The sequence below is a fragment of the Drosophila serrata genome, unplaced genomic scaffold (assembly GCF_035046125.1).
Source record: "Drosophila serrata isolate PLE 108 unplaced genomic scaffold, ASM3504612v1 contig_217, whole genome shotgun sequence".
NCBI lineage: Eukaryota > Metazoa > Arthropoda > Insecta > Diptera > Drosophilidae > Drosophila > Drosophila serrata.
Genome location: NW_028257115.1, coordinates 3,045,036 through 3,057,466, shown reverse-complemented (window position 1 = coordinate 3,057,466; position 12,431 = coordinate 3,045,036). Strand labels below are relative to the sequence as shown.

Sequence of the window (12,431 nt, the reverse complement as noted above, 5' to 3'; positions counted from 1 at the left end):
CTCCTTTTAACATAAATATTTTGTCGATTTCGATTTCAACAAGTTCAGCATAAATTTGCGGCACAAAAGCCGCAATTTGTTTTCATCTGCGGCAGGGGGCAGCAATGCGTATCTCATTGCAACCGATGGGATCGTTGTACGTGGACATGTTCAGAGAGACAACCAACAATGTTCCGCAATGCCACAAAGCAAGAACTTAATCAGGCTGCTCTTCACAGAGTTTGTAGTTTACACATAAAAAAAAGGAATATACCACAATTTTAAAAGAAAAATGAATACAAACATTTGTGGATTAATATTACTAAAGGAAAAGATAAAGATACAAAGATACAGGGACGACCCTTCTAATTTATGATTGCAGATTATTTATATTAAGAGCTTTTAAATATTAAAATAATTATGTTTAATTTTATTCAACACCATTTTCATCTTCAGTGCATAGTTGGGATTGTCGTGAAGGGGTCAAGGAACCGGGTTGGGCTACGGGACATGCCGGCTACCTTTTCCAGTTTCAGTTATTTCGGTTGCTGCCTCTTTCCTTGGTTTATGCTGCTATTAAATTTAATTGAAATCAAAACTCGCCTCACATTTATGAAGAGTGAATGCTGCGGTCGGTATGCGATGCTGAAGGGTTCCACTGGGGCCAAAAGGTTGAGGTAGGACAGGGTCCAGAGTCCCCTTCAGTGGATCCGGTCTTTGGGGTTAAGCTCAGCCCGAATGCTCTGGGTTCAGGTAAAACCAAATACATAAATAAAATTCTTAATCAAACCAAATATAAACTTTAAATTCCCCTTAACAAAAAACTAAGATATAAAATGCAACTCAGACTGATTGAAATTTTTTTTATTTAAATTCGAAACTCTGGAATAATGTACCGAAAGGTTGGTTACAACTGCTCACTCAGTAGTAGAACCGCGGAGAGTAGTACCTGGGAACGGTGTACCCATAAACTGGGGTTGCTGGAACCACCACATGACTGCGAGCCACTGGGATCTTGGCCAGAACTTGGTTGCGCACCGTTTCATCCTCGACACGTTTCAAGTGCAGAGATTTGGCTGCAGCCACTTCCACGGTGTCGGTAACGGGATGGGGCAATGGAGCATGTCCACCATGTTGTCCAACTGCGGGTGAACCATACTGCTCCGCGGGATGATGTGCCTCGGGCTGAGCACTGCGACCAGTCTCCACAACAGTTGGATGATGATGGGGTTCAACTGGGTGTTGCACCGGAACTTGATGTGAGACAACAGGATGTTGCACCGGATGCTCCACGGGATGGACACTACCTGGGCTAGAACTTCTGCCAGAGATTCCCAGAGAGTCCAGGGGAACTATGGCCTTGGGCAGATTGGTGGCCGCCACATGGAAACCCTCGTTGTCAGCCACATAGTCAACGGTCTGGAGCTTACCCGCTGGATCCCTGTAGCTGTAGCTGCCTCGGGTGATGCCATCCAGGGTACGGGTCTCCTGCTTGCTGGACAGGGGCTCTGCATAACCGTAGGAATACTGACCCAACTGATCCTGGGTGATATACTGCCGCTGGGTGGGCGTGAACACGGCAGATCCCTCGGCGGAGTACACAAACGGATACGTGGTGGCGTACAAGGCCAGGCCGTGGGCCAAGCTCAGGCTGGCCAATAACAGAAGAGGATACTTCATGGCTCTAGGAGATGAGATTCCTGCAGGTGAGTTGAGTGTTTACGTGTGTGGATAGCTAGTTCAGTGGTAACTGTTGCCTCTGATCCCAAGACAGCATCCTTTTATACCCCAGCTCGTTCTTGCCTGAGTTCTAGTTCTGGTTTTAGTTGAGCTTCATGACTGCTCCTGTTGCTTCCACTGCTCTTAAGGTTCTTTTGCACTTGAAGAATGATTTTGTGGATTAAAATTATAATCAATTAATTTGAACCTTATATAAATACCTCTTCAGGGGGTTTTAATAATGCTTAAAGTTCTAGTTCTCTCATATATAAAATATATTTTCAATCATTATTCTTAAGTAATATAAAAAAGATACTCTTATTTCAAATAATTCTTTTGTTATACATGCCTTTTAAAATATATTTTAATTTATATATTACATTTTATTTCTCCAAATGTATCCATCAGTTGCACTTGAATGCAAACGAGGCGATCGCGTTGTCTTGTCCACTTGTGTCGTTAACGGGCATTTCGCCTCCATCTACCCTCCTCTGGAGCTTCAATCTTCGCCTGGAACAACTCCTCCGCCTGCTCCAACCTCCTCCTGAGGGCGGTGTCAATTTGGTTTAATTGTGCCCAAGGCTGGAGTGGGCTCAAATGAGGGAGGCACCAGGCTCCTTTGCTGACAATCGCTGCCTGGCATCGGCATCCGTGATATTGGCGCTGAAGAGCCTTGGATGGGTACGTGGTGCTGACTCCATCAAGGCCAAAGACCGCATCCAGCCCAGCGTGTAATTGATATGCAATTGTTGTTGCTGCTGTACCCGCATTGTGCATCTCAGCCTCAGCCTCCGCCTCCTTTTTGTTGTCCCTCCGAATCTGAATCCGAATCCGAATGCGAACGTTGCAACGGGGCCACGACAATGCCGCTGTGGCACAACAACTGCAACGGCATCTCAAGGTGAGTGAAGGCCAAGGGCCACATTTGGCCCCAACCTGGACACTGGACACTCTTTGTGTGCCGCCAGTGGCGCAACCATAGAGGGGGATTTCTGTTGATAGCTTCCCCCTTCGAACATGACTTGGGGCATACGTCTCTGTTGCATCTGCAGCTGCAGTGTCTTGTATCTTTTGCTGCTGCTGCTCCTTCCCCTGGGTTTTATTTTTAGCTGAGGCTTTATCGGCTGTCGCAGATCTGCTGTGCTTAAACTTCGCTCCCGATTAGGAGGAGTTGCCCCAGCTGCAAGAATCACATTGGCCTTGACTTGCAACCGGTTGATAAGTGCGTTTTAATGTTAGCCCCGTTGGCACTTAGTTTCAATCAGAGCCCAATTCTCGCCATTCCTGCCAGCCTTAATGATCTCGTTAGTTCTCGGCTGGAATTGAAATTGCAATTGGATGGGATCCCTGGTCTGGTTTGCTTTGGATTACTTTACTTGGACACTGGGCGTGGGCCACTCCACTGATTTGCGAACCATCATCGTCGTGTTGGACTGCCTCTCACTCGCGGCTAATTAGAGTTGTACCTGAGATAGGGCCAGGTGGCAAGACTCTTGTCCGTATGTATTGGCCCTTGATGGGGTCTGTTTTTATGCCCTTGAAAGAGTGTATAATGAGTGGCAGAAATTGATAGGTTTTAACACTTATGGGAATGTTTTTAATAGATTTGCACTAAAGAAAACGTGATATACTCTTTCCAAGTGGTGAAAGGGTGTTATAACTTTGTTAAGAATTTTACCATTTGAAAAACAAGAAAAGGAAATTTTAGTATAAAATAAAAGATTTTTCTTAACTGTTTAGTTAAGGTTCCAAAATAAACTTAGAAGGGTTTAAAACTATATAATATTTATTTAAATTTTGAATAAAACTACTAATAAAAGGGTACCCAAACTTTCGTCTTTTAAACAAGTTTCCTATGTATTTTGTTGTTTTCCTTTGGGCCAGGCCTATGACTTCATCATGTGGCCCGTTGGCCACGAAACTAACCAAATAATTCTGACAGTCAGTTGCCATAAATCACTGTCAATGTTTCTTTCTTTTTTTATTTGTGTATGCCTAAGGTTTGTTTTGGGTTTTTGTTGTGTCAGTTTGTGTTAATCATTTTATTGTGTGTTGAAGCAATTTCCTTATGATTTCCTTCTGACTTTTACTTTTTTTTTTTTGTTCCTGATTGCCCTTTTCCTACCGCTCCAAATAAACTCATAGTTCAAAAAACCCAGTTACCTTTTGGGGCGACCTACAAGTCTTAAGCGCTTCGACTACTCGAAAATAAAAAGTGATTTGCATACTTGAGCATGAGCTCATGCTCATGATAGTTAATAGGACCGCCTCCTAGTAAGTCACACCCCGAAAGACCCCCCTGATTATACCAATTGTTGTCTGTCACTTGTTGTGCGTGTTTTGTTGTCAGAAATTTCACGCATCGTTTTACAGCTTTCAGACACATAAAAATGGACTGTTTTACTAGCTGAGTTTATATGGCCTAACCCCCCTACCTCCCACCTGTACTATATGCCTAAAGCTTTAAGCTTTATTTTCACATTTTCACTCACAACAAACCCTGGGTTCGAGTGGAACTTGTTGGTTTTGATAAGACCCGCGTCACTTTTGTTATTCTGAGTTCTTTTTGGGCTCTACGTCTCTTTTTTTTCGTTCCGTTTGATAAATGGCTTCGTCGTGTGGCTTTCGTTGTTAGTTTCGGTTTATACAATGTATTTGTTTTTTGCGAAATGAAGTCATCGCTGGAATAAAAATATAGGGGTCAGTATATACACACGGAATGCCCAAATCTCTTTCTTTCTTTATCTCATTCAGAAAGTCGGCGAAATGTATTATTTATTTATGTTTGGCAGCTATCTGATTTGCTTGTCATTTGTTTTGATAAAATTCCATTGAGGATGTGTAGCATTTTCATTTCGTTTTCACTCAACGAAAGCTCACTCGAAAACAAAAATATCACTCATACGCCGCTTGGGCCTTTGCTAGCTGATGGCTGCGCATTTGCCCAAACAGTTGAGTTTCGACATCGACAGCATTCGCGCGTTTGCCTTCAAGTCAAATATTTTGGAAAACATCCAAGGAATAGCAGAGATAATATTTTGGAAATTTAATCAGGAATTTTCAAGCTTTTTTCGAAATAAATGTAAGTTGGTGAAGAGTCAATAAATTAAACTTAAGATGTAAGCAAAGTTCTATGTGTATCCTGGACCCTTGAGCAGCCTCCAAAGGGAGCTTTATTATTTTCACCCTAGAAAAGGGAAGCTGTGCTTGATTTCAAGAGCGCGATTCTGACCCAATTCTAATGCCACCCAATCGCGTTCCCTTTTTTTGTGTTCCTGCTGCAGTTGAAGGCTTTGTCCTGGCATTGTTTTAGGCGCAGTTTCCCCGCTTCCGTGTGTATATATGCGTGTGTCATAGGTCTGAATTTCAAGCCCCAAAAAACCCCCCCAGAGAAACCCTTTCTCCCAACCGGCGCTTGCGCGTTTCCCAGCTCCCAAGTGATGTCATCTGGGCTAGTGATGATGTATGTATATATAACATAGCATCGTACATATACATATATTATGTAGAATGTCCAGAGCATAGGCCCCCTAAGTCAATGATTTCTCTATTGCGTTGCGTGTTGTGTGTGAGAATCCCCTTAGTTTCCTGTTTCGCGCCCGAAAACAAAATTAATTTATGCATTTAGACCGTAGAGCTTATATTTCAGAATGTTTATATATACACACACAAGAGAGGGATATATACAGCCATTTCTAGTGCAGTATTTCATATTTTCTGTAGTTATAAATATACAACAAGATGACCTAAATATCCCTCCATTCATTTGTTCTCCGGCAGTCCACTTGAGGTAGGTTGGGTTAATAATGTGTCCCCCTCCTCCAGGAAGCTTATTGTTTTCTATATGTGGCTATCTAAAAGCTATTTGCATTCCCATTCAAATGTTGACCATAAATATATTCCCAATTAACTTTTACCATTTCGGTTAAAAACTAATTAAAATGTTGGCTACGAATTCGCAATGCTCGACTGGATGAAAACTCGTTCCCAGATCAGAAATTCAGGCAAAGAATTTAAAACGAAGATGGGGGAAAAATATAAATATGAGGAGAAACGAATTATTTATGGTCTGACAGTCAAAGCGGATTATTTCTGATTTAGACTATCCACGTTCCCCATCACATTGCCTCGCTTTCTGGGGCCCGGCGGTCATGTTTGTGGCAAACAACATGACTTTCAGATGGTTAAGTCAGAGGGAAGCATATTTAAAATATAATATATATATAGTGTGTATATTAAATAGCCGGTATGCCAAACATGACCAATACTTCCGGTTTGACTGTGTTATCTTCCCAAGATCATAAGTTGAGTGTTTCCCTTTTAAATTGCGACAAGTTTGCCAACGGATATGAAGTCCTAAATGGCTAATATGACTACATTTAAATTATAAAATTAGAAGTTCTTATAATATATTTTAATATATTCCAATATTATTAAAAATTCACCTTTATAGAGAACTCTTAACTTCGTCTTGCTTCCATTCCGTGTCTTTTTTAAAACTCTTCTTTCATATTTCAACTTCTTTTGTGTCTTGTAGTTTGTCAACTTTTCTTGTTTCTCAGTATTTATGGGTTCCAATTACAAGTAAAGGCGGAGTAAAGGGTTCCATTAGTCTTCTCCGGGGACGTGTTCAGCAATTTGTTTCGGCTCCAGTGGAGTTCAAGTTCAATAACCCCTCAGACTTGAGACCCCCGAAGATGATTAACGATTAAAGGTCTTTGCGATGATGCATGCAATGCTCTCAATTATTCACTACAATGAAAGAGATTCGACGGAATATGGTCTATGAAATTGCCTCACCCCAAAGCTGATCCCAGAGCAGCGTAATCGGAGAATGGGGCGTAATGAGGCGATGACATAAGCAGCTAGATTCGCTGACGAACACACATACATATACTATTTGATTCGGGTTGGGAATGAGTGGGAGTGACATGCTCGACGGACTGCATCAAGGTCATGCAAGTTCGCTCAGCCATGACCTTCGGCCTAAGGATACCACCGATTTGTTAACATCTGTCCCGGCACAAGCCACAGCATCTTACCCCGAACTCGAACTGGTTGGAACCTCATCTTATCGGTGCCTTAAATGGTTCCCCAAACAGCTTCCAGCTTCCAGGTCCAGATCTCCTGGGGCTCCAGCCACCAACCTTAAGTGGTACGTAATTAATGGCCCCGCCAATAAATGCTCACGTTTTATTTACTGTTTATGGGAGGATTCAACTGCCCGGCCATACATTTCCACAACTTCGTGTTGGGTAGCCTGTAAACACGACGACAATTTATGCTACAAGCAATTTTAAAACTAAATTATCATCCAAATTTATGCCACGTTCGATGGGCAAACAAATTAAGTGAGGTATGCTTGAGGCCTGGATGGGGTAATGCTTGATGTTAAGCTTTAAGTACACTTAAAATACATAAATTTAACGATAAATTATAAATAAAATATATATTTAGATTAAATTATACTGCTATCGTAACTGTTGGTATATATTTACCATATAACTTAGACCTTTGGTAACTGTTTGATCATAATAGATCTACAAAGCCACCGCAAAGTTTTGAGACCCTCTTTAAGAAACCTCGATGAGGCAAACCCGTTGGTTATTTATTTTTGTTTATTTGGACATCACACAAATGCGATAATTAGCGTCGTTAGAGGCAGGTATGGGGTATGGAAGCCATCAGATGACGCCATTCCATTATTGGATCTCTCCCAATTTCGCAATTTGTTTTTCCTCCTCTCCCCGGCATCAGCTGAGAGAGCTTTGGGTTATAAGCTTTGTTCTTGTCCAGTACCCCCAGTATCGCCATATCGTTCAGATAGGAAACTGAATAAAACACACAGATAAGCCTCAAGTTGAGATACGCATCAGAATATACATAGCCTCGTTAGTCAACGAAGACGTACAAGACCCACCGCAATAATGTTGGTCAGCGTGGTGGCCCACAGGTGAGAAAACTGCGTAGATACGGGTAATTTTCCAAGCCGATTACGCGGAAAGGAAAAGTTGCGTGCCAGCCAAGAAAAACAATAAAATGAACTGACCTATCAGGCTACACATATCATCAACCATTAATGACTCCCACTCTACTTGAAAAACGTTTTGTTTGAATACAATGTGGTAATAACAAGAAAAGAATATAACTTCAGGAAAATAAAGTTGACAGTTTGCAATTAAATTATAAGATCGTATAGAAATACCGATCATAACTAAGCTTAAAATTTTCGCATATTTAGAAACTATATTTTTATATGACAATTTTGTAGAATAATCAATGTTTTAAAACTCCATAACTAAGTCAAAAAAGCATTAATTTTAATTCGGAAAGCTGTCCTGTGTTAGTTTTTATTAGGATAATAAATCTGCTTACTAAATTTAACCTTTAAAAAAACAAAAATTTGTATCAATTTTTGACGTTGTAACTTCTTAATTTTCTTGAAAAAAAAAATCGATAAAATTTCAAAAATTTTATTTTCAACAGGACACTGCTAAATGCATTCGCCTATTGATGCTGATCAAGAATATATATCACTTATAGGGTCGGAAATGACTCCTTCACTACTTTTAAAGCTTCTGACTAAAATTATAATACCCTGAAAGGGAATCAACTTTTTAGTTCTTTAAATAAATGGATGATGTTGATTTTCTAAAATATTAATACAAATAAATTTAAACAATCTTTGAATATAGAAAATCAATATATTCGTAATATAATTTATTAATAATCTTCCCTTATTCCCTTACAGAGCCACCATGTCCGAGGCAGCAGCTGCAAATGGAAGTCCCTCTCCCGCTCCCGAGGCCCCGGCGGCAGAGTTGGCCCAATTGGCTCTGGAGGATGAGGCGGCGCCCAAGGTCAGCTTTTCGGACCAGTTCAAGGCCTTCTCCAAGTTCGGGGACACCAAATCCGATGGCAAGCTGATTACGCTCTCGCAGAGCGACAAGTGGATGAAGCAGGCCAAGGTGATTGATAAGAAGATCACCACCACGGATACGGGCATACACTTCAAGAAGTTCAAGGCCATGAAGATCTCGATTGGGGACTACAACAAATTCCTGGACGATCTGGCCAAGACGAAAAAGGTGGAGCTGTCGGAGGTCAAGCAGAAGCTGGCCGGTTGTGGGGCTCCCGGAGTGGCCTCTGTTTCGGTAGGTTTAAGCAAATATTTCTATATAGATGCTCTTTAGTAAACTGTAATTTCTATATCCAGGCTGGCAAGGCGGCAGCTGCAGTGGATCGGCTGACGGATACGAGCAAGTACACCGGCTCCCATAAGGAGCGCTTCGATGCCACCGGCAAGGGCAAGGGCATTGCCGGCAGGCGCAACCTGGTCGATGACTCTGGCTATGTGAGTGGCTACCAGCACAAGGACACCTACGATGCTGGACACTAAAAGGGGAATCACCCACAAATTTTTGCAACCGCCCACCCCCTCTTAATATCACTCTCACTCTCTCTTACTTTTCTATAACTTTTGTGTTTCTCTAGTTTATGTTTTCCATTTCTTTTGGTAGCTGCAATTATTTATCGTAATTAATTTGTGTACATAATATAAGTTTGTGATAATTTAAGTGCTTACAAATAAATTGAGATATTTTAATTATAATTTTTGAGTTCTGTTTTTATGGTTTCCTTCTGTTCTCATTCAAAACGTAAACCACTAACGCGGCCCAAAAGAGTTCAAAAGCAAATCCAAATCAAATTTATATAAATTTCATGGTCTTTAAATCCATGTTTGTTAGATGTAAGAATAAGAAGTACATTTTTAATATTGAAATTTGTGAAAGAAACTTAATAATCAAATATGGAAACCAAAGAAATAAGACATACATAAAAGAATATGTTATGTTCTCATAAGATTTTCGCTTGAATAAATAAAGAAACACATTTACATAAATAGGAGATTATAAATTGTGTAAATAGTTATAATATATATTCCCTCAGAAAGAAAAGGGAGGAGGAAGGTCGATATTAAGAGATCATTGGTTTATTCTGTCATTATCACTGATGCAAAGCTGACATCGCGAAAACCAGAGCGGTGTGAAGCGGACTGAACGCTAGAGCGACCAGAGATGACGATCGAAATCGATATGGCGGCGGCCTGAGTTTGCATAATCCTAACCCAGAGCAAGTGGAAAACTGGCTATTGATTGCAGTCGTGCCAAAGTCACTCCAAGATATATCATATATCCCCGGAAAAATCGCTATAAAAACGCCGATCGCTGCCTGTCCAAGTTAGCAGTGCAACTAGCAAGCTCCAAGCTTGATGAACCCGCAAGGAATATCACCGTCTACCAAGAATACCAGCCAGAGCAAGATGTCCTTTCGTGGCAAGAATGCGGTGGTTACCGGCGGAGCTGGAGGCATCGGTCTGCAGGTGTCTAAGCAGCTTCTGGCTGCCGGAGCAGCGGTGGGTAACATATGGAGTCTATAGAGTGGCATTTCCTAACCAATTTGTATCCCAGAAGGTGGCCATCATCGATTTGCAGGACAACCTGGAGGAGTTTGTTAAACTACGTGCTGCTCATCCCACGCAGAGCGTGATGATCGTCAAGATGGACGTGGCGAATAAGAAGGGAGTCGAGGCCACCTACGAGGAGATAGCCAAGACCTTCGGTAACATCGACATTGTGGTAAACGTTGCGGGCATCTTCAATGACAAAGATGTGCAGAGGACTCTCCTGGTGAACCTGGGTGGGATCATTAACTCCACTCTAAGTGCCTTACCCTACATGGACAAGGCCAATGGCGGCAAAGGTGGCATAATAGTCAACATGAGCTCGGTGGTGGGATTGGATCCGATGTTCATCATTCCTATTTACGGGGCCACCAAGGCGGGCATCATCAACTTTACTAGATGCCTGGCGGTAAGAAGAATCTCCAAGATCTGTAGCCTTCCGAATGCTAAATCTCTTTTAATGCAATCCTTAGAATGAGAAGTTCTATCAACGCTCGGGCATCAGGTTTGTGACTGTCTGCCCTGGAGCTACGATGACGGACATGTTCACCAACTTTACGGAGAAGATCATCTTTCCGGAGACGAGTGACGAGACCTACAGGATCCTGGACAGGCTGAACAAGCAGAGCGCAGCTGATGTCTCTCGCTGTATTCTGAATGTCCTGGAGAAGGATAAGAATGGAGCTGTCTATGTTATCGAGGGAAAGCGCATCTTTCCCTTGGACTTGAAGCCTCAATGGACGGGCAAGGAGCAGGCCCTGTAAATAAGGATCATTTCACCAAATACTACACATACATACACTATACACATCTTCGAAAAAATTATCGAAATTAGTTATTTAATAAACAAACAAAGCACGCTGCACATACGATTAGTCCTCCCGCCAACTGACCAAGACTTCGTCCGTGCGGAATCGCTGTGTGACAAAGGCGTCTTCGAGGGGCATCCTGGTCCCAGAACGAAACATTTCCGCACCGGCATGCGCAATCATTAATCCATTGTCAATGCAGTAGCGCTCATCGGTGGCGAAGAGCTTTCCACCCCGTTCCTCGCACATAATACGCATCATCTCCTGGAGTCGCTCGTTGCAGCCCACGCCGCCTACAATGAGGACCTGAAAAGACAGTTAGCAAGTACGTAAGGTGGAAAATTGAGGACTCACCTCATTGGAACCGCAGTGTGCCATGGCGCGCTCTGTGATTTCCACCAGCATGGCAAAGATGGTCTCCTGCAGGGAATAGCACAGATCCGCTTGACTGTAGTCTGTGACTTCTGCTTCCTGCTGCTTCTTCCGTTTATTCTGCCTCCGTCCTGGCTCAGCCAGGTCCTCGATGTAGGAAAGAATACCTGAGAAACTCACATCCATGCCCTTGACCACATAAGGCAGTTTGATGTAGCGACTGCTCTGCTTGGCCAGCTGCTCAATGTTGTAGCCCGGACTGGGATCATTAGACAGCTTGATAATACGTGCAAATCGGTCCAGACAATTGCCCACGGCAATGTCGATGGTCTCCCCAAAGATGCGATATCGCTGATTGGAGTAGGCAATCACCTGTGTGTTGCCGCCGCTTACATAAAGAACGATGGGATTCTGGGCGCCGGTGATCAGACGTCCCATTTCGATGTGGCCGATGCAGTGGTTTACGCCGAGCAGCGGCTTCTCCCACAGGAGGGACAACGTGCGGGCCACAATAGCTCCTACCAGCAGTGGAGGAGCCATTCCTGGCCCTTTGGTGTAGCAAATGACATCTAGATCGGCAGGTTTCAGTTGCGCCTCCTTCAGACTAGCCTTGACCAAGCCAAGGATAGCCTCACGATGATGCTTGGCCGTCTCCTTGGGCAGAAAACCTGTTGCATGCGGTTAGACTTAATGAATCCTTCGAAAAGCCGGTGTCTATAGTTTATATACCTTCTCCTGGTGGCGTAATGTAGGTTCTCCTGACATTGGCCAGTACTTCGCCGTCTTTAATAATGCCTATGCCTATCTTATTGGCACTTCCTTCAATGCCTAGAGCGCAAACCATTGTAATTAATAATAGTTATTATAAATAATTCCAACAGGCGAAGAATGTAAACAAAGTCCAGTGTGACCACCAAATTTTCCGTTCAGAGAAAAAAGAAGCTGGCCACACTGGGACTGCCAGTTTGCCCCAGCAAAACCAGTTGGCAGCACTGCTGATGTATATATGCGTAATTAACGATAATTAGTACGGATCGAAACAATATTAATTCATTTTGAGCAACAGTAAAGTGCGGGCGCTCGCAGCA

General features: G+C 42.7%; 4 protein-coding genes and 1 long non-coding RNA gene across 8 annotated transcripts; 2 read left to right on the top strand and 3 right to left on the bottom strand.

The window, feature by feature from the left end:
- Window positions 1-778: 778 nt before the first annotated feature.
- On the bottom strand, window positions 779-1,664 carry Cpr72Ea (Cuticular protein 72Ea). Of its 2 annotated transcripts, XM_086829753.1 has the most exons (2): window positions 1,134-1,664; window positions 779-1,064 (listed from the first exon to the last, which is right to left on the bottom strand). In XM_086829753.1, exons 1-2 carry the CDS (start codon window positions 1,657-1,659, stop codon window positions 901-903), a joined length of 690 nt encoding a protein of 229 aa, XP_086685879.1. In that variant the 5' UTR covers window positions 1,660-1,664; the 3' UTR covers window positions 779-900. The 2 variants fall into 2 exon arrangements, with proteins under 2 accessions (XP_086685879.1, XP_020813887.2); XM_020958228.2 differs by having other exon boundaries at window positions 779-1,664.
- Window positions 1,665-1,951: 287 nt separating this feature from the next.
- On the bottom strand, window positions 1,952-4,781 carry LOC147644218 (uncharacterized). The gene is made up of 2 exons (XR_015270940.1): window positions 3,075-4,781; window positions 1,952-3,014 (listed from the first exon to the last, which is right to left on the bottom strand). It is a non-coding gene; the product is annotated as an uncharacterized LOC147644218 (long non-coding RNA).
- Window positions 4,290-9,601, top strand: ringer (tubulin polymerization-promoting protein ringmaker). Of its 2 annotated transcripts, none has more exons than XM_020958531.2 (3): window positions 4,290-4,780; window positions 8,450-8,852; window positions 8,915-9,601. In XM_020958531.2, the coding sequence occupies exons 2-3, from the start codon at window positions 8,457-8,459 to the stop codon at window positions 9,095-9,097; spliced, it is 579 nt and encodes a 192-aa protein (XP_020814190.2). In that variant the 5' UTR covers window positions 4,290-4,780; window positions 8,450-8,456; the 3' UTR covers window positions 9,098-9,601. The 2 variants fall into 2 exon arrangements, with proteins under 2 accessions (XP_020814190.2, XP_020814189.2); XM_020958530.2 differs by lacking the exon at window positions 4,290-4,780 and adding an exon at window positions 7,489-7,651.
- Window positions 9,602-9,941: 340 nt separating this feature from the next.
- On the top strand, window positions 9,942-11,027 carry Pdh (Photoreceptor dehydrogenase). Of its 2 annotated transcripts, none has more exons than XM_020958529.2 (3): window positions 9,942-10,114; window positions 10,173-10,571; window positions 10,636-11,027. In XM_020958529.2, the coding sequence occupies exons 1-3, from the start codon at window positions 9,971-9,973 to the stop codon at window positions 10,924-10,926; spliced, it is 834 nt and encodes a 277-aa protein (XP_020814188.1). In that variant the 5' UTR covers window positions 9,942-9,970; the 3' UTR covers window positions 10,927-11,027. The 2 variants fall into 2 exon arrangements, with proteins under 2 accessions (XP_020814188.1, XP_020814187.1); XM_020958528.2 differs by having other exon boundaries at window positions 10,170-10,571.
- On the bottom strand, window positions 10,635-12,417 carry Tcs3 (Probable tRNA N6-adenosine threonylcarbamoyltransferase Tcs3). Its single transcript, XM_020958525.2, has 3 exons — window positions 12,073-12,417; window positions 11,326-12,011; window positions 10,635-11,277 (listed from the first exon to the last, which is right to left on the bottom strand). The coding sequence occupies exons 1-3, from the start codon at window positions 12,185-12,187 to the stop codon at window positions 11,035-11,037; spliced, it is 1,044 nt and encodes a 347-aa protein (XP_020814184.2). The 5' UTR covers window positions 12,188-12,417; the 3' UTR covers window positions 10,635-11,034.
- Between the last annotated feature and the right edge of the window lie 14 nt (window positions 12,418-12,431).